Raw genomic sequence first — 20379 nt, 5'->3', positions numbered from 1 at the left:
TAAGTAGAGACAAGCTGAAGGCAGTTGTACATAAAGGTGAGTGAAGGGAAATAAAGGCTGTAGAAATTTAAAAAATTCACTGAATTGGTTATTTGAATTGAACCTTTATAAATCTAAAAGTGAAAATGTTTTAAAATTATGAAGCAAAGAAAAGGGCTGTCCTCTCTTCAACAAAATTACGAGCAACCAAAATTTTTTAAAGCACTGCATGCTGACACAAAGTGCAAAACAAAACCAAAAAAGCTCCAGAAGCTAGAGCTCATTAGAGATGTATCTGAAATCTGGAACCAGAAGTTACAAGATGAATACCTTCACTTCATGGCAACTGATGAGCATTTCATCGCATTCAAATAACATTGCTCATTTGGGGTATATATGCATCCTAGACAAGGAAAATGCAGTTTGCTGTTTTAATTCACACATGCGTGTACATGTATATACACACACACGTATGTGTATGTATGACAGCTCTACTGAGATACAAGTCACATACCATAATATTCAACCATTTGAAGTTTACAATCCAACATTTTTAGTATGTTCAGTTACTCTGTTAATACTTGCTAAATTTTTAATACTTTTGGATACTTGTTAAAATTTATAATAAAGCTTTCACTATCCCTTTATCCTTACTTCTGTAAGTTACCTGTAAAGGGACTTAAAATATAAAAGGGGGTGTCTATGGGCCCAGATGGTAAATAGTGATGGCTATTTTTCCTGGTATATTAAGGGTAAAGTCAGTGAGTAAAAGATCCATCTCCTCTGGTCCCCCTCCCTGATGGTAAAGTGACCCCACTGCCGTACCTATGCTCCGCCTTCCCCTCCCTCTGTGAAGTAGATTCCTAAAGGTCATGGGAGCCCTACCCTCTCTAGGTAATTTTGGATTTAATGGCTCCAGCTCCTCTGGTTCACCACAAAGGACTGCCGGGTGCAAGCTCATCACGGGGGCAGTCAATGGCTTGCCAGCGAGGGCAGGATGAATCCATCATAGCTGTCCTCATATAGAGAGCTGACTGTTAGGGTCTGCACCCCTGATGCCCCCATTGTTAAGGGTCAAACTATATTTTCCAAAGCCTAAGATATACTGTGGATTAATCAACACTGCTATAAAATGAAGTTAGTAATGGAATCTGCCCACAACAGGGATGTGGGGAAGATTAAATGAGACAGTCACAGCAGGCTCAGGGCATATAAAAGTATACCTCCTCACCATGGTCATGCTGCTGCTTATCAAGTTATAAATGTAGCTTTGATTAGTAACAAATAGGAAAACAGCTTGTTTAGTTGCCATTTCATAAATGTCAAAATCTCACGTCTCCGAGGAAGAAAATAGTAAGAAAAACTATCTTTTGAAATAGAAAATACTGACTATCAACAATACCTAAATGTTTTCCTGGTCTGATGCTGACGGGCCTTACTGACACATAATGGCTGCATTTATACACAGCCACACTGGAGCTCAGAAACAATTACTAGCACAGAAAAAGGCCGTTCACCACCTGTAAAACGGGGCTAGTGATACCTGCCCAGCTATGCCCACTTCCCTGTAGAAGCAGAAAGCATGGCCCCTTAGGTCAGGGCTCTTGCAGTTAGGGTGAGAGTCCATTACCATGAAGTTAGCTATTAGTGATTTCCAAAAGGATATGCTAAGTAGTTAGTTAATAACAGCTAGCAATTACTGAGCATTCGCTATGGGTCATGCACTGCTAAGAACATACAGGTGAACAGAGGCACAGGTATATAACTGACGTGCCCATGCTCACACTGCTAGAACTTATGGATCCGGTTTTGAATCCATATAGCCTGACCTGAAGGCTTGGGCTTCTAACTGTTCTATCTCCAGATAATATAAATGATACTAGGGAAACATATTAACATTTAGATCTCTTCTAACTCCCATAACAGCCCTGTGAGATAACTGAGGATCAGAAAGGTCCAAAGTTATCCTCTCAGTGAATCAGTGCTGGTGCCAGCACTTAAACCCACATTTCTGATTGCAAAGCCGTTTCTCCCCACAACCCCTTAAGTCTCCTTTGTAAAGTGCTTGGCAGAGAAAGGCATCCTCCACCCTCACAGCCTCTGCCTCATTTCCCACTTAGGAGTGGAGATTAGCTGATCTGGGGTGGGGAGATGGGAGGGTGTGCCAGACTCAAATAAGTTGCATACTTTTCTGCACATGTTTTACTTCAATGCATTTATTTCTTCCTCCCCAAGCTGCTACTTCGGTGCACCTTTCCTGTTACAGCACCACCTGGTGGGATGTTAACAGCATCTGAATCACAGACGACCTCCAGTTTTAAGTGGACTGAGGTTTGCAGAAAACTCACAAGGAAAGTAAGTTTAAAAGATCACCTGATCAAATATGCAAAAAACTGACAGGCAATGTCAGCCCTAGACACTAAGAACCTAGATGATCTGGACTGTCTTAACCTGTTTCCAACACCACTACTCCACAGACTCAAATTAACTGAAATGGTTTCACTACCAATAATCTCCTCATAAATGAACTACATAAGCCCAGAAATAGATACAGGAATAAACCAGCTTAGCTCAGTTCAAACACTAACATTTTCAGTAACCACCTCTCTCAGCTCTCCCCAGAACACTTTCTCTGGCTTGAGAAGGGACTCATTTCTGGAAATGTACCACCCCAGGGAAAGGGGAAACACAGGGAAATGAATGTTTTTGTATTCAGGCTCTAGTTCCTAGTCACGAGGTAAAACATTTACATGAATCCACTCCCTGGAACACAGTATATGGTCACTAACACATTAGCTAGTTCAGTGGTTGGAGAATTCTAGAGGAGTATTTCTATTACTGAGACATGGTCTCAATTCCATTAACACTGACAAAAACAATTAGATGTTACTGCCTAGACAGTAGAAACATCCAAGGCTCTGTTAAAAGGGGACACACACACACATGTCAGTATGCTCTCAACATAATTCACTACCTCTAAGTAATTTTGTAGGATTTTTATGCCAGCCTGTCCCTCACTAGTTTCACCTGAATAAATGAAGAGCACCCAATTTCTTATAAATAAATATCAGTAGAAAATACTTCAAAACATCACAGATGAAACTGTAGACAATTTTAAATGTTCTTTATGCTTTCCTAGAGTTTAATGGTTAAGAGAACAGTACGTAAAACCGTGGATTCTAATCATAGCTCTATGATGCTTAGGCAAACTTACTTCTGAGCACCAGGCTCCTCATCAGCATCGCAATCGAATTCCCTTTTAGAGATGTTGAGGATTAAATGAGAACGTATATAGCTAGAAAAGAACACCACCTAGAGCACAGTATAACCCAAAATATAATGGTCATTGTGTTTTCAGTGTGTAACACAGAAAACCATCCTAAATACACCCTTCTAAACTAAACCTCTAACCCTGCACTCCAGATTGAGTCAACCAAGGTGCTGTCTTGCTAACAATCAGCCTTCCCCATCACCAGGTTTACTCCCCCAGAAGATATTTCTTTGGTTACTTCTGCTTGGGTCTTCCTGCTCTGGTCCTCTCCTCACAAGTACAATCAAAACCAACAGGATTTAGGGAAAGCACAGAAACACTGTGAACTAGGCAGCCCTAAAAATCTATCAAGCAATGCTCCCACGGGGAGACACAACCATCAGTCTGAATACTGGATGCATAGTCAGGCCATGTATCTTTTAAAAAGATTTTATTACGGGTCTTTATAGAGCAACATCCAGACTCCAGATCCAGCAGCCAAGGAGACCCTGAAACCAAATAAAACAAAGTGCAGTAAGTACAGAAAATTCAGCTGAGTATCAGGTTTCAAACAACACAACAGGCGCGGGGCACAGGAGAGCCTTGTTGTTACTGTTTTAAGGAGGCTGCTGAAGAACAGCTAATTATGAGCAAGTGCCTTGAAAATTTTTAAGGGAGGACAATAAAGAAAAACTCGTATTTAAAACAGTAGCAAATGTGGGAACTTCTTAAAGAGACCAAAGGCAAGCACTCCTCCCAACAGAGTATCAGGTTAAATGAGTCCCTGGATCCAATCTATGGTTCTCTCATGTAAAGCAAGTGTAATTCAATTTTTATTCACCAGGTGCCCTCACAGAATGGGACATGTATTAACAAGGACAACGGAATAGGGTCCTATTCTGCCCCAAGAGGCCCTTACAGACATACCTATTATGCTGTGGGTACCGGCTGGGGCATGGCAGGCGGCTCTGGCTTCCCACCCTTCTGTTCAGAGATGGGGGTTGTGGGCAGTATTTCATCTTTGGGTTCCACAATGCTCACGTGATCAGGCAGGGGCTTCTTAGGGCCAATCTTACCAGTTGGGTCCCAAGGCAGCATGATCTTTACCTTGATGCCCAGCACACCTAGAAGATGCCACAGTTAAGACCTAGCTATGGTTCCATCATCCCCCCCACTACACAACAGAATAGGGCAGAAAAAAAAAAAAAAGGTTATTCAAGCACCCCTGGGTCTGGTCCCTTCTCAGACAAATGCCTCTAATCAATCAAAGAGGACACTTTTGCAAAAGGAACCCAAGCACAGCACCACAGAACGTGGCACTGACAAGGACCAAGAGCAGGACGCGCCCTTTCTGACTCGTCATCGTGTCATCACTGAAGGGTACACCAGTGGCTGAGACAAGGGCAAACCAGCTCTTTTCGATGAAGCTGAACAATAAACCCAAGGAGTACAAAAATGCTCCACTACTCCCAGACAAACTCCCCAAACACTGAGGTGTGTATATAGAACCACGTCTACCCATTTAAGAAGCCCCTTGCCCCAAGCACTCCTGGCTGCTCACCCTGTCTGAGCAGCACGTGGCGCACAGCAGTGTCAACATAGTAGTTAACAGGGTCCCCACTGTGGATCATCAGGCCATCCACAAACTTCATGGATTTAGCCCTCTGTCCTCGGAGTTTCCCAGACACCACGACTTCGCAGCCTTTGGCCCCACTCTCCATGATGAACCGCAGCACACCATAGCAGGCCCTTTGGGAGTGCAAGAGACAGCCATTTGTGTTATCACCAGATAGGATTGCTCAACCCCGCCCTGCTTAAAAAAAAAAACCTCCTCAAGGTTAAAATGAACCACTCAAGTTTTGTGTGCAAAATTCACCTGGAGGGCTTATGAAGACAGGCTGAAGAGCTGCATCCCCCCCACTTGTCAATTCAGTGAGCCTGGGTTGGAGACTGAGAATTTTTACTAACCAGTCCTCAGGTGATGGCAGTGATGCTGGCCCAGGGACCAAACTTCTGTTCTAAGAGGTGTAGCTGGCATTCAAACCAGGTGGGCAGTCTTCTTCACATTCTTGCCTACAGCATACCCACCATGTCAACCTATCTACAGCACAGCTCTCGTGGTGTCCCTCCACTGGAAAACCTCCCAGGGCTCTGCATTAGATATTAACAAATTCTACACACCCAGGCAAGGCATTCCATTTACAGTGGCATTCCATTAACAGTGGAACCACTCAAAGAACTGCCAGCTGAAATCTTATCAGTAGGCCCAGCTCCAGGGCCAATCTAATCACCCCATGTCCTTCATTCCTCATGTTACCATCTACACACACAGAGATCTGACCAGATTTTAAGATCTCTCCTTAGGGATGAGTCTTAGCCCAGTGAGTTAACACATAATGGATCCGAATGACTTCAACAAGAACCCTAACCACAGAAGCCCCCCCCCCCCCCAATTCTATTTTTGTTCTACTCCCAAAGCACACCCAGAATAGTTCTCCATTATAGCAGTGACCGCTCTTTAAAACTTGATTCTTCACTAGTCTTTCTTGCTAGGCCGCCAGTTCAGTGACGACATGGATTGACAACGTCTTATTGTTAAAACCCTCAGAGACTAGCCAAGCCTATCACATAAGGGTTCATTTACTAAATTAACAAAATGGCTGATATTCTGACCCACAAAAGGACACAACCATTAAAAATCTCAGGACACTTACCTCCGCACAGCAAGGCCTCCTAGGAGTTTGTAACGCAGAGACTCTGCCTGGGCAATGGCGCACAGACCTCTTGTGGCCACCTTTTCAGCGTAAAGCTTTAAGAAGGAAACAAGACACATCCTTAAACGTGTTACCTTCACCACTTTTTTCAACTAAAAACCAGCACATCCATCATGCAAGCATACACCATTGTATGTACCACTGTACTACCCAAGTACTAAAGCACTTCTAATGCAGACACCTAACACACACTCAGTGAAACAGGCTGAACCACTCCTCATTGCCCTCCCACCCCCAGCTCCTTCTACAGCCACAGCAAGGAGACTGATGGGGCATCCAACCCCTCATATGTATCATTACCATTCCCAAGATGAATGTAAAATCCTGCTAACTGCTTATTAAAAGAACAACAAAATACCAATCCATTTCTAATACTCGCTGATCACAAGTAAGTTTTCAGAGTGATAACATGGGTTTTCATAAGTACCATCCTAAAGAGCCATTTCTAGGCCTACAGTAACCTCTGGCATAAGCCAGGATCACTCACCTCTACACTGCCCTCAGGGAAGCCAAATCTCTTCTGAACCACAGCAGTCAATTCCCGGATTCTCCTGCCCTTCTCACCTAGAACATTCTGCGTCCTGGGGAAAATAAAGAATGACAATTCACAGCTCTCACGAAATTCCAGATGTGATTTTAGAACTTGTGCATGTGTGGTAGTAAAATCTCATTCATCTGACACAAGCAAGTATAAATTTTGGATGACAAGAACTAGTTAGATCTTTTTTTAATACAGTTAAAAAAAAATTACATTCACTAAGACTAAATTCATTGGTTGTCCCCCTAAGTTTACAGAATAATTATAGGTGATAGCCAGAAAAATGAATTTTTACCTGGTGGCCAAGATAATGATTTCTGTCCTGGTTGGTGTAACTCGGACCTCAACTCCAGAGTACCCATCTTCAGCCAGCTCCCGAGTGAGAAACTCGTTCAGTTCAGCTTTGAATATGCCATCAGCGACAAACTAACCAAAAAGTAAATTCAAAATTAGGTCACGGGTGCAGGCTCACTTTCTCTAGCCCAGCCTTGCAGCCAATGCGACCCTCATCAAAACGCAACACCTCCAACACATGACCCATCGCCAATTATTTTACCTTTGTTCCAGAGGAAACATAGCAACCCTTCTCAGACAAATGCCTCTAGGTCATCTTTTGGAAGTTACTTTGACCCAGGGCCCTTAAAACTGTGCCACAGAACGCAGCACAGAGTAAGGGGCCACACGGACAAAGAGAACACCTCCGGTCAGACTCGTCATCTTATCTTCATTGAAGGGTTTTCAAACTGTCGTTTATATGTACATACGTTAAACAAAAAACTGCTCATTTTAAATGGCACATTTAGAACTAATTCAGCACAGCTGGAACACTATCTTTGCAAGCAGCAGAAAGAGCAGATAGTAACTGCAGTTAAACAGTCTCACCTGTAAACACAACCCAGCCCATCAGAAGAATCCCAGTCACGTTTATTATCCCCACGTGTTTCACAAAGTGGGCAAATCCTAACTCACGAAAGCATGCGGATTTCACCTTAACATCGACCTTATGTATACACAAAATGGCAAACTGCCTCAAAGCAAATGGACTTCACACACCTGTCTCCCATGGAAAAGCAAAAAGTTAAACTCGAGGAAGCGCTTTTCCCAGGTCCCCTCCCTCTATTTACCCAGGACATTTCCTTAGCGCCAGATGGAACAAAAAATTCTCAGTAACCTTCCCAACTGAGGGCACCCCGCCACGACTAGTAAAAAAGCAAAATACACTGCTACCTCACTTTCCCAAAGTCACTGTAACATGAGGGGAATGGCTTATGCCCTCAAAACACCACACGTTTAATGATTTTATTGATTGACCAAAAAATGCTCACAAGCGCCTTCTCCGAGACAGGAAGGGCCCCCGATGCTCATCTCTGCTCTCCGCCAGGAACCGGCAGAAATCCGTCTCTCTCATCCCCGGCATACTGAGCTCGCCCGGCTTGGGCCTGCGCTCAATCCACCGCCATCCGCGGCCCACGAGAATGCCACGCGGGTCAGCCGCTGCTCGAGGCACGGCAGGAAGTCTCGGGTCTCGATACGGCACCCAGAAAAGCTCCTGACCCGCGCGATGCCACAGTTCCCTGAAACCCGGACCCGGAGGTCTCACCTTCCTCTTCTTGGAAATCTGCACCGCCATCTTGCCGCCGCGCGCCGCCGAAAAGAAAGGAAGTAGCAAGTGGGCGGAAATGCGTATAAAGGGCGCTGTGCGACGACAAAGAACTGCGCGACGTCGACGAATGTAGGCGCTCATGGGAAATGTAGTTTTTACATTGGAAAGGCGGTAAACTTTGCGCTGTGATGAAAATCTGCTGAAAGCCCTCCATAAAATTCATTCAGCCGCCTATCTCTTCCAATCTGTGTCCCTTTCCTCTGTTTCAAATGCTAATAATAATAATATCTAGTATGTATTAAGTATTCTAAAGACTGCTTTTTTCCCTAAGGGCTGTTTTATGACCTTTATGTTGTTAACCCATTTACCTCTACCTCACTTTCATAAGGTCTGTTACAACTTGTAAGAGAAGGCACAATACTGGTTCACGATTCTTTTTCAATTAAAAAACTTTCCTCTCACATTTTATTATGAGAAATTTCAAGCATACGGAGAAGTTGGAAGAATTGTACAGTGCACACCCATACATGTATCACCTAGGTACTGCCATTAATAGTTTTGCTATATTTGCTTTATCACATATTTATCCATCCCTCTATCCACCCAACAATGCATCTATTGATGCATTTCTAAGTTACTTGCAGACATCAGCACACTTCACTCCTTAACACTTCACCAACAGTTTTTTTTTCCAGCTTTATTGAGAAAAAAATTGACATACCTCAATATATAAGTTTAAGGCATACAACATAATGGCTTGATTTATATACATCATGAAATAGCTTGTGGTAATCATCAAATGATTACCACAAAAGGGTCAGCTAACATCCATCATGTTAAAAAAAAAAAGAAAGAGGACTTCCCTGGTGGCGCAGTGGTTAAGAATCTTCCTGCCAATGCAGGGGCCATGGTTCAATCCCTGGTCCGGGAAGATCCCACATGCCGTGGAGCAACTAAGCCCGTGTGTCACAACTACTGAGCCTGTGCACCACAACTATTAAGCCTATGCTCCACAAGTACTGAAGCCCTTGCATCTAGAGCCCTTGCTCCACAACAAGAGAAGCCATGCCAGTGAGAAGCCAGCACACCTCAAGGAAGAGTAGCCACCGCTCACCACAGCTAGAGAAAGCCCATGTGCAGCAACGAAGACCCAACACAGCCAATAAATAAATAAATTTATATTTAAAAAAAGAAAGAAATTTTTCCTTGTGATTAACAATTTTATTTTAAATCTTAATAGTTTGCCTCCATTTAAAAATCAGGAAATTTCTCTACAAAACTACTTTAGGTTTTTCTAAAAATATAGAAAAGTCTAGCAAAATACTGGGCCCACATTTCCTCATAGCAGCACCCTCCTTTCCTGTTATATGGAAGAGGATTTTTCAATGTGCCAAGGTCCCTGGCAGCTCCCCTCACTTATTGTCTGGTCCTAGAAGCCATTTGAGCTTTTGCCCCGCAATGAAACAACTCTGATGCTGAGCTCTGTCCTATAATGATGGAATTAACAGAGTTCTTGGGGGAGTTGTACAGAGGGACCAGGGAAGATGGAAAGAAGTGGATGAACCAAAGAGACATGCTGTGGACCTGATGTGTCTTGGTGATAGATTGAAGTTGAGGGGCAATTGAGAATGACACCAGGGGTGGATGCTTAGTGACAACCCTCACTGAAGTAAGGAAATCAGGAACAGGCTGTTTTTTCCTCCATGTGTCATCTCCCTCTGTCACGTCCTCTAGGATTAGGCCTCTCCTAGTTGCTCCCATAACTATGACAGTCATCTCACTGGGTTGGAATGGTCTGTTGATGTGTTTCTCCCACTAGACCGTAAGCTCCATAAGAGCCGAGACCAAGCCTGTTTTGTTCATTATATCCAGAGTCTAGGATATGGCCTGGCTCAGGCTCAGTGTCCATCAAAGTTTGATTATCAAACAAATCAATGCATGAATTCTGGCTTTAGACCAGTTCTTGATCATGTGGTTCCTATGAATTTGTTTGCAAGTGCCATATCTTACCTGGGATGCCCACGAAAGCTGTAGAGACTCAAAGCTGAGGATCAAACCATGCCAAGTTCTCTGAGGTAAACGCCACTTCTGGAGTCTCCACAGTAGCTCATGTGCTGCTTTTCCCCCAGTGACACAAGAGGATGCCTGAGTGTTGTCCTCTGGCCCCAGGAGAAAGCCCATGAAGGAAGCCTTTATCTTTATCATGATGGCCCTCACTTTATCTAACTATTATAAGAAGACATTTTATTCCTCAAAATAACACTGTAAAAATAATAGTAGTCACAATACACTGAATTCTAATTAAAAGTTGGGACTAGGAGGGAATTCCCTGGTGGTCCAGTGGTTAGGACTCTGTGCTTTCTGCCGAGGGCCCAGGTTCAGTCCCTGGCCAGGGAACGGAGATCCCACAAGCTGTTCAGCACTGAAAAAAAAAAAGAAAGATATCTGATTTGGGGACTTCCCTGGCAGTCCAGTGGTTAAGACTCGGCACTTCCACTGCAGGAGGCGCAGATTCAATCCCAAGTGGGGGAACTAAGATCCCACAAGCCATGTGGTGTGGCCAAAAAAAAAAAAAAAGCTGGGACTGTGAGAGTGACTTAATCTCTTCCTGGATACCCAAAATGTAAACAAGGTTTACTCAGTTTAGCCCTTCATGGCACAGAAGTGTACCTGGAACTGTGAAGAGAGGGCAATGTGTCTGTGAGTGCCACACAGGTCCTGTCCTGAAGTTTCTAAAAATCAAAGGTGAGACTTGCTTGGTTGAATGAATATAGCCTACAGTTATGGAGAGCAGTTCAATCACTTGAAGACCAGCACAGTGGAATCTCATAGGAAGCATTTAACATACTCAGATCCAACTAGAGGAGCTTGTCAAAAAAAGAAGAGAGAATTTATATAGTGAGTGAAGCTGGGTGTGCCTGCCTCGCTGCTCGGTGAGCACAAGAGGTTGAAGGACAAAGGAGCCCTTTTGCTTAACCAGGCTGTGTAGGTCTTGCTTCACCGAGGGCCTCTCATTGGATGAACATCTAGCTGGGCTGAGTGTTCAATGATTTATGGGTTTTTTTCCTACAAGACTCCTGAATAAGCCAACAACTTTTTCTAGTGTCAATGAAAGAACCAGGGATCTGTGCCACTCCTAGAGGGAAAACTGGATTCACAGTGAGAGGGTACATCAGTCTCCACTAGAGAACCTCTGAAGGGATTACTATTCTAGGATAATATCAACTATATTTGGTCATCACTTACTTTAGATAATAACACCTCCAAGCGAGATATGATGATGCCATCACATGCTCAATGATTTGATTAAAATTCATCAATGGCTCACTCTGATCCTGGAATCGAGTCCCTGAATATCTGTAGAACAATACTATAAAAAATGTTTAAAGAATTTTAATGTATTTATTTATTTTTAATTTTATTTATTTGTTTGTTTGTTTGTTTTTGGCCTCGCTTCGTGGCTTGCAGGATCTCAGTTCCCTGACCAGAGATCAAACCTGGGCCCATGGCAGTGAAAGCACCAAGCCCTAACCACTGGACCTCCAGGGAATTCCCCAAGAATTTTTCAAATGTATTGTTTTGTATCATTGCTCACACTTCTGATACCCCTACTTACAATAAAAATAAGATCCAGTGTACAGAAGAGTGTGAGAAAGAAAGCATCCTCACCCTGTAGGTGGGGTGTAAACTGGGCTTCCTTTGGGAAGGCAACTTGACTGTACCTACTCTAACTTAAGGTGTTGATTCCCTTTGGTCCAGCAAATACGTTCATTTTTATCTACTGCTCCAGGAAAACACACAAATGTAAATGAAAGTGGTGCAAGAATGTTTACTATGGCACTATCAGTAACAGTGAAAATATAAACTAAAAACAGGCTGAAAGCCCTTCAGTAGGAAAATGGTTATGGAATATCATGTGGTGACTTAAACGAATGAGGTGAATATGGGTATGTACGTGAAAAGAGCACCAAGAAATATCACTGTGACCAACCTTATTTTTAGAACAGTATGGACTGTAATATTTATGTATGATAAAGTAAAATGGATATGCTTATAAATGTATAGGAGGATCTATACTCAACTGATAGATAACTAAGCTTACTTTGGGAATTGAAATAGTATTGGGGGAGGTTTGGGGCAATTTACTTTATGGCTTAATTTTTCTTATAATAAAATATTTTCACGTATCAGTTGTGAAATTTATTTTTTTAATTTTTTGGTTGTGCCATGTGTCAGGCGGAATCTTCCTGACCAGGGATTGAACCCGTTACCCCCTGCATTGAGAGGGTGGAGTCTTAACCACTGGACCGCCAGGGAATTGGCACTTGTGAAATTTAAAATGAATAAAAATGGAAAAAGATGCAAGGGCTGGCACACAGATACTGGATTTCTGATCACTTGTGGCCACTTGTGAAACAATGTGAATGTCCCAGCCTCCAACACCAAATCCCATAACCTTTTCTTCTGGAAGCTCACGATAAAAGAAAAGTTTATTCTCTTAATCAGACTATAAATCTGTACTGTACCATATGGCAGCCACTGGCCTCACAGGGCAATTGAGCACTTGAAATGTGGCTGGTCTGAGCGGAAAAGTCTCACTCACCCCCCTTCCATACACACAAGCTCTTTTTCTTCTATACACTGAGGCCCTAGAAATGCCCTGGTGGTCCAATGGTCAGGGCTCTGCGCTTCCACTGCAGGGGGCACAGGTTTAATCCCCGGTCCAGAAACTAAGATCCCACATGCTGTGGCCAAAAAATAAAACTAAAAATAAATAAAATAGGATGGAAATAATATTCATTATTAACCCACCCCATAAGATGGTTGTGAGATTAAATTAATTCACACAGGCAAAATACTTAGCACATAGTAAAACACCTAGAACATAGTAATGGTACTGAAAGTGGGGATTGGCAGCTCGCTGCTCAAAAGTCAATAAAGGGGCAAGGTTGGTGGAAATGAAAGTTTGCTTTCCTTCAGAGGCCAGCAACCTGGGGGGAGGGAGGACTTCTATCCGAAGGCCATCTCCCCCGCACTGACAATTAGTGGGCAAAAGCTTTCATAGACGGAGGGAGGGGCTACATTCAGAAAAAGCACAGTCAGCTTTGAAAGTCATCTTGAAATTAGTCATGCAGTGGTCTGATCAGTGTCATCTTGATTGTTTTCAGCACATTTAGTCTTTAGTTCCAGGGTCGGTTTGTTCCCATTTCTTTGAGGCCAAGTCTTGGAAATGTGGCAGGTTATGTCATGGCTACAGTCTGGTCACCATGTAGTTAACTTTTTCCACCTGGTGGGGGTTTCAGTATCTATAAGACAGCTCAAAGGAAATGGCTCAGAATGTTAACTATAGCCCTTGAAGAGGAACTAAAGGTTCTTGACTATACTTAATGACTAAGCTATTATTATTTAGTCTTGTTGGACTATTTTCCTTTGTTTCTGCATTTCCTCACTTCTCTGATTAAACTTATTCTTTGGCTAAAGTTTTTTTCCGCAAGCAAAAGGCAGGCTGAGGACATGGAGGGCAAGGACCATAGGGTCCTGCTCGGTTTCATTAAGTGCTCAATTGGCATTAGTTACTGTTACTTGAATCCACTGCCTATGTCAGGTCCTGGAGACACTGAGGAATCTGACACAGCTCCTGCTCTCCAGGAACTCAAAGCTGTGGGTGGGGGCTGGGGATACAGACAAGTGAATGTGTGATAATTATCATAAGTATCAAAATAGGGACAAAAGGGCACTGAGGAGAGCAGGGTGTTGGAAAAGATGTCATAGGGCTCCAGTTCTTGGACTGAGGCTCACAGGAGACTCAGAATACTTAAGTGGTTGCCAGACAGGCAGACACATCAAGCAGAATGAATGGGAGCAAAAGAAGGACTCCCTCCACCATTACGAAAATAGTTTTCTGATTCAAAAAAATAAAATACATTCATAAAAAACATTGAAAAGATAGAGAAGCAAATAAAAACAACACTCTTCTGGTTAAGCAGTGTAAATATTTTGGGACACATGTTTCCAGATCTCTTTCCAGGCAGTGAGATGCACTGTGATGAATGGTGTGCACCTGCAATGTCACACAAATGGGGTCACTGCAATGCGTGGGTGCCATGAAAGATGCTGGTGTCCTGCCAGGAGGCTGCCAAGGGAGTGGAGAGCTTGGTCAGAGGTGAGGTAGTGGGGAAATGATGAAGCCAGCTCAATCTATTTCATATCCCAGTGCTACCACTTATAAGCTTTGTGATCTCAAGCAAGTCATTTAACCTTTCTGAGTCTCAGATTCTTCAACTGGAAAGTGCAGAAATGATCGTTAACCTCATAGGATTTCTATGATTGAATTAAATGATGTCTTTAAAGCATTCAGCATAGGGCCTAGCATGTGGCAAGTGTTAAGTGGGTTAGAGTATTACTGCGTTTAGTGCAAATAAGCAACTCAGCATTTAGGTTTATGCTAATCTTCAATGTTTTTGGTTAGGGTGTCACCTTGCCAACACTAACACATGGGCCCACACCTCTGCTCTTTGCAGAAGGCTGTAACACACCAGTACCTTCCACACACACCAGGCACTATTTGCTACGTAGGGCAGAGAAATCTTCCTTTAAAGAAAGATGCAGGGGATATTGGGTCAGAGATCAGGCTGCAGAAGCAGAAAGACATGGCCAAGGGAGAGAAAAAGGCCAAGGAGGTGCCAACTCATCAGGCTTCTTCCGGGGGTGTGAGATGGCATCTGATCTGGGGAGGTGGGGTGCAAGGACAGCTGTAACAGGGGCTGCCAGGGACAGTAAGGGCTAGGAGGGAGGGGGCAGGGGTAGGGAGGCAGGTAAAAAAGACCAGCTGGACCTTTCCTGCGGGGGGTGTTACCAAGCCCAGCTCAAGGACAGTGAGCACAGCTGAAGTACCCAGAGAGAGTAAGTTTGTCCAGTTCGATTTGAGAACATGGAAATTCCGCCTTTCCTGAACGCACTCTCCCAAAGCGCTGCATACCTTGCCCTCTGGCGGCCACAATTGGCAACTACAGCACCTTGATCAACCTCCTCTCCAGAAAGGCTGCTGCTCTCCCCTGCAGACACTCCCCACCCTTCAACTGGTCGCTAGTCAACTGGGCATCTTTGGTTAACCTCATGCAAGGGGCTGAGAATGTGGGACAATACATAGCTGGGGAGGTGAGCATCTTCCACAGAAACAAGAGGCAGGAGGCTGGCTTCCCAGGATTTGACTAGTGACCGGAGTCTACACAATTAGGGCTGAATTTACCTTGATTCCACTGAAGGGACTGGAGAACAGGTACAGGATGGTAACAAGCCAGTGCTACCAACTGCCTAGCTTCCTTCCCAGAGCCAGGCCATGTGAACAGGCGGCCGGTTAGCTCAGAGACAAAGGGAGAGGGCAGGAGCCAAGCACTGGCATGCCGCTGACACTGGGATATGATGGGGGCTGGCTGCCTCTTTCTTAGCCATGAGTGCTTTGGGCCTTTGTAGAGAGAAGCCATTAGAACCATCTAATCCAGTTCTCCAGACCCTGATTCCACAGGCTCAGAAGACTCAGAAGGGGCTCAGGCTCTAAGTAAACTCTGCTTAGCCTTGTGCTTCTCCAGAAAGACATGGCCATGATCTGTCTCATACATGTCACAGGCCTCCACACAGTCACTGAGCACTGGGGAGGACTGGGAGCAGTGGAACTTGCCTCCACTGCTAGGGGACTGTAAATTAGCACAGCTGCCTTGGGAAGTTTGGCATCCTCGAGGAATGATGGCTGTGTATCCCCAAGCCCCAGCAATTCCACTCTTGGGTAGACAGCCCAGGGTCCTAGTCTTCAAATGTTTGTGCTCACATTCTCTCTGCAAGAACTTGAAGGATACAGTTTTCCTTTGTACATTCTAAGTTATGTAGAACTTTAACATGGAACTTTTCACCCCAAGTTTAAATGAACTCGAAAAGACTATAATTTCCAGTATTACCGTAATGTCAACTCTTTAAAATAAAGCAGTTAGTCATTCTTTTAAATGTATCTGTAGGAATATAAATGCCACAGTGATTTGAACCCACAATTACCCACTTTAAAGATAGACAAACAAGTTTTTCTTGAACAGCTGCAAGTTATGTATTGTTTCATTTTCTCCTTGAGCTTATATTTCCATTCTGCACAACACTGAGAATGTCTTCATGTACCCTGGAAAATCCCGAGTTCCCTGTGGAGTGGGTACATGACCTCTTCCCCATCCACTCTCCTTGCCCTGCTTGGTTGAATTAACTTGGGATCGGCTCAGCTGAGTGATTTTCCAGGAAGATCCCAAACCAGCCGGGTGTTTTTCTAGCTCAGTGACCCACTGAAATTTAGTTCCTTTCCATCACCCCTTGTTTACTCATCAAGAAGGATCTGAACCAGGGTCCTAGCATACAGGGGCACAAGTGCTTCTACCCACAACACTCTTAAAAGATTGCTGCTTATGTAAACAACAAGGAATTTCACACCCTAATAATTACCTATATCGAGAGCTTGTAATGTACCAGGCACTGTGCTAAGTACTTTATAGACATTATCGCTGGATAATCCTTGCTGCGCAGTTTAACCTATTTACCACACTACTAATCCATTTTACCAACCAAAGGAAAGTGTCTTCTAAGACAAAAAATCTATCTCCCTAAATAAAATTACTTATTAATATCCAGGAATTTAAAGGATTAGGCAACATCATTTTCCAGACATTACTGATAATTTTCCACCAATAAGAAGCCATGGTCGGAGAAGCTCAGAGAAGTTGAAGATGTCATTTTAAGTGTACTGAGACCTATTGAGAAGTTAGTAACTAGGGACGAGAATAGTTCTTAAATTATTTCTGTCAAGTGGCTTTGAATTAACTAAAATCAAAACAGGATAGCAGATGAGTGAAATAAATGTTTGGGGACCACGAAGTGTTTCAGGATACCAAGTCCAGAACAGTCCCATCGCGAAGATGGGATGTCGCTGAAGAGCAGGACACCTTGGAAGAGGGGCCGCTAGAGGGCGGCAGAGCACAGGAGGCCCGGCCCGGTCACACGAATCCCAGCCTCGGCCGTGGTGTCCAGCGAATCCAAACGAAAATGCCTGGCGGGCGGGCGACGGGGGGGATGGAGGGGTGGGGGGGGCGGTGCGGACCACACGGACCATCAGCCGTCACCACTGAGCCCATAGCCTCTCCTGAGGTAGAAGGGAGGCAGGTGTCTGGAGGAAGGTTATGGACCATTGCTGTCCAATAGAAATACAATCGGAGGCACTTACATAATTTCAAGTTTTCTAGCAGCCACTTTATACAAGAAAAGGAAAAGGAACAGGTGTGTTAATTTTAACATTTTAAAATTTACCCCCATATATCCAAAATGTTATCAACATGTATTAATATAAAAATTATTGCGATAGCTTACTTTAAACATTTTTGGTATTAAGTCTTTGAAATCTGGTATTTTCTATTTACCACAGCACTTCTCAGTTTGGACTAGCCACATTTCAAGGGTTCAGTAGTCACTCGTGACTATAAATATTTAATTTCTTCTAGGTAAGTGCCTCCTGCAAGACAAGGGCCTTGTGAGGATTCCAGTAGTGTCCCAAGGAAAAGGTCAGGCCAAGGACCCCTCCTGGCCCAGCCTACAGCCTTAACATATAACCTCCACCCCCTCCCTGGAAAACACGTCGGGTACAGGCTTCTGCCAGGGTGCTGCCACCTCTCTGCTCACCTCCTGGACCCCTCCTTGCTACATAGAGCTGCTTTCTGAAATGTGGCTCAGAGTGTCAGTCCCTGGATTAGGAAACTTTCATCGTTCCAGGTATCCCTTCTGCTTTCCTCTGGTCTGAGACCAGAGCTGGTCAGGCAGAAGGAGGTCTGAGAGTTTAGCTCACTTACCTTCAATGATTAGGAAGATTGGAACAGCAACAATTGGATTCTATATCCAGTTTTTCACTGAGAGAGGCAGACCCTCAGAGAGGTGAGAGCAGGCCCTGCTATTACCAAGCCTGGTGTGGGTCCCAACTGTAGTGGCCTCTGGCAAACGGCAAACAGCTCTCTCAGTGCCTCAGTTTCCTCATCTGTAAAATAGGGATAATAATAGTACTTATCCAATAGGCATATTGTGAGGATTAAATGAGATACTTGTAACCGTGCTTGGCACATAGTAAGAGCTAAATAAATGTTAACTCTTAAAACTCAACTTTTGCATAACTACATTTTAACACTTTTAAACAATTATTATTTGACAAAATATATGAACTGTTGAGAACTGCCAGCTGCTGTGTTGGGCCTGGTGTTGCTCTGATCAAACCTTTGTCGGTGGTGCCTGGATTGGGCTGTTATGACAGGACCTCCTGTCACCAGCCAAATGGATCCCATCATTATCAGTCTGCCAACGAAAATTTTTAAACCACGTGAAGAAAAAGTTTACCAATTAAAATACCTTTAAGGGCTTCCCTGGTGGCACAGTGGTTAAGAATCTGCCTGCAATGCAGGGAACATGGGTTTGATCCCTGGTCCGGGAAGATCCCACATGCCACGAGCAACTAAGCCTGTGCATCACAACTACTGAGCCCGTGTGCTACAACTACTGAAGCCTGCACACCTAGAGCGCACGCTCCACAACAAGAGAAGCCCCACTCTCCACAACTAGAGAAAGCCCACACACAGCAAAGAAGACCCAACACAGCCAATAAATTAATTAATTAATTAATTTAAAAAATACCTTTAGAAACAATTTAGTTATTTGCTAACAAATGGCTAATGCTTATTGAATAGTTGCAAAGTGTAAGGTGGTTTGTTTGTTTTTTTAACATGCTCTAATACATGTAATTTCCACAACAACTTTATGACTTAGAGTCTGTATTTTACAGATAAGGAGATAGGTCACACAACTCGGAAGCGGCAGAAGTTAGATTCAAATCCCAACAGTCTGGCTCCAGAGTCAACATGGGCCACCCTTTTCTGCTTTGCACCTGTAAAATCTGTTCTTTCAACCCTTAGGCCTCACCTTAAAAGCTCTCTCCTCTGTGAAGCGCTCTCCCCCAGCCCAGCCCCGCCCCACCCCTGGGCCTGTGTGTTCCTGGTCCTGTGTTCTCAGACGTGCTTGGGTCAGACCTCCAGTCACCTGTCATGTGACATCACCACGAGTTATGCTGGAATCTAGTTCCTCATACCAACGCGTCGACCTCCTGCCTGGTGACAAGGCCCAGGCCCAGGCCCAGGGTAGGGAGCTGGACAGGTTTGATTTCTGGCTCTAGCACCTACTTCATGGGTGCCTTAAACAAAAAACTTAATTTGCTGTACCTCAAAGGTGTCATGAATGCTTTTGGTGATATATGTAAAGTTCCTGAGACATAGTGGATGTTTTATAAATCCTGGCTTCTTATCATCAAAGACAATGACTGTGCTATATTTTTCTTTGAATTAAAATATGTTAGTTTCCTTACAACCATCAAATGACATAATCAGTAAATTGATATGGAAGGCAATTTGGTTACAACCTGAAACTCATTAAATACACTTCCCCTTTTACCCAGCAATTCCACTTCCTGGGAATTATATACAAATATATTCCCATATGTAAAAAATTATGTATGCATAAGAAAGTCATTGTAGGAAAAGACTGGGAGCCACCAAACTGTCGAATACCAGGAAATTGTTTAAACAAATTGTAATATATCCATCACATGGAATATGATGAAATCATGAACAAGAATGACATGGCTCTATGTACAGTGGGAGGAACCACTTTCCAAAAAAAAAAAAAATAGAGCAAAGTGGAGAAGGGTGTGGAAAATGTTACAATTTGTGTAAAAACTAAAAAAAAAAAAAAAGGCTATATGTGTTAAATGCTTATATGTGGATTGAATATCTCTGGAAGGAAATGCCAGAAACTAGGGGGCTGCAGAGCTGGGCTTCAGACGTGGGAAGGAAGCTGACTTTTCACTGACTACCCTTTTTGAATATTGTATGATGTGCATGTATATCAATTAAAATTTTAACTAAAAATAAAAGCGAACATCTGAAGATATTCAACCTCAGTCATAACATTTTTCCAAAAATGATATACAAATGGCAATTGGATATATGAAAAGATGCTCAATATCACTAATCATCAAGGAAATGCAAATCAAAACCACAATGAGATATCACCTCACACCTGTAAAAATGGCTATTACCAAAAAGACAACAAAATCCAGTGTTAGGGAAGATGTGGAGAAAATGGAACACTTGTGCAAAGCTGGTGGGAATGTAAA

The 20379-nt window shown here is 43.5% G+C and overlaps 1 protein-coding gene and 2 non-coding genes across 3 annotated transcripts; all 3 read right to left on the bottom strand.

The window, feature by feature from the left end:
• Positions 1 to 3663: 3663 nt before the first annotated feature.
• On the bottom strand, positions 3664 to 8231 carry RPS3 (ribosomal protein S3). The gene is made up of 7 exons (XM_057750784.1): positions 8142 to 8231; positions 6837 to 6967; positions 6491 to 6584; positions 5944 to 6038; positions 4791 to 4978; positions 4157 to 4353; positions 3664 to 3738 (listed from the first exon to the last, which is right to left on the bottom strand). The coding sequence occupies exons 1-6, from the start codon at positions 8169 to 8171 to the stop codon at positions 4160 to 4162; spliced, it is 732 nt and encodes a 243-aa protein (XP_057606767.1). The 5' UTR covers positions 8172 to 8231; the 3' UTR covers positions 3664 to 3738; positions 4157 to 4159.
• Positions 4467 to 4608, bottom strand: LOC130829536 (small nucleolar RNA SNORD15). The gene has a single exon (XR_009047563.1). It is a non-coding gene; the product is annotated as a small nucleolar RNA SNORD15 (small nucleolar RNA).
• Positions 7124 to 7274, bottom strand: LOC130829537 (small nucleolar RNA SNORD15). Its single transcript, XR_009047564.1, has one exon. It is a non-coding gene; the product is annotated as a small nucleolar RNA SNORD15 (small nucleolar RNA).
• Positions 8232 to 20379: the final 12148 nt, after the last annotated feature.

The sequence above is a fragment of the Hippopotamus amphibius genome, chromosome 9 (genome assembly GCF_030028045.1).
Source record: "Hippopotamus amphibius kiboko isolate mHipAmp2 chromosome 9, mHipAmp2.hap2, whole genome shotgun sequence".
Lineage (NCBI taxonomy): Eukaryota > Metazoa > Chordata > Mammalia > Artiodactyla > Hippopotamidae > Hippopotamus > Hippopotamus amphibius.
Note: the sequence above shows the minus strand (reverse complement) of the source record. Positions and strands in the feature narration are given on the sequence as shown.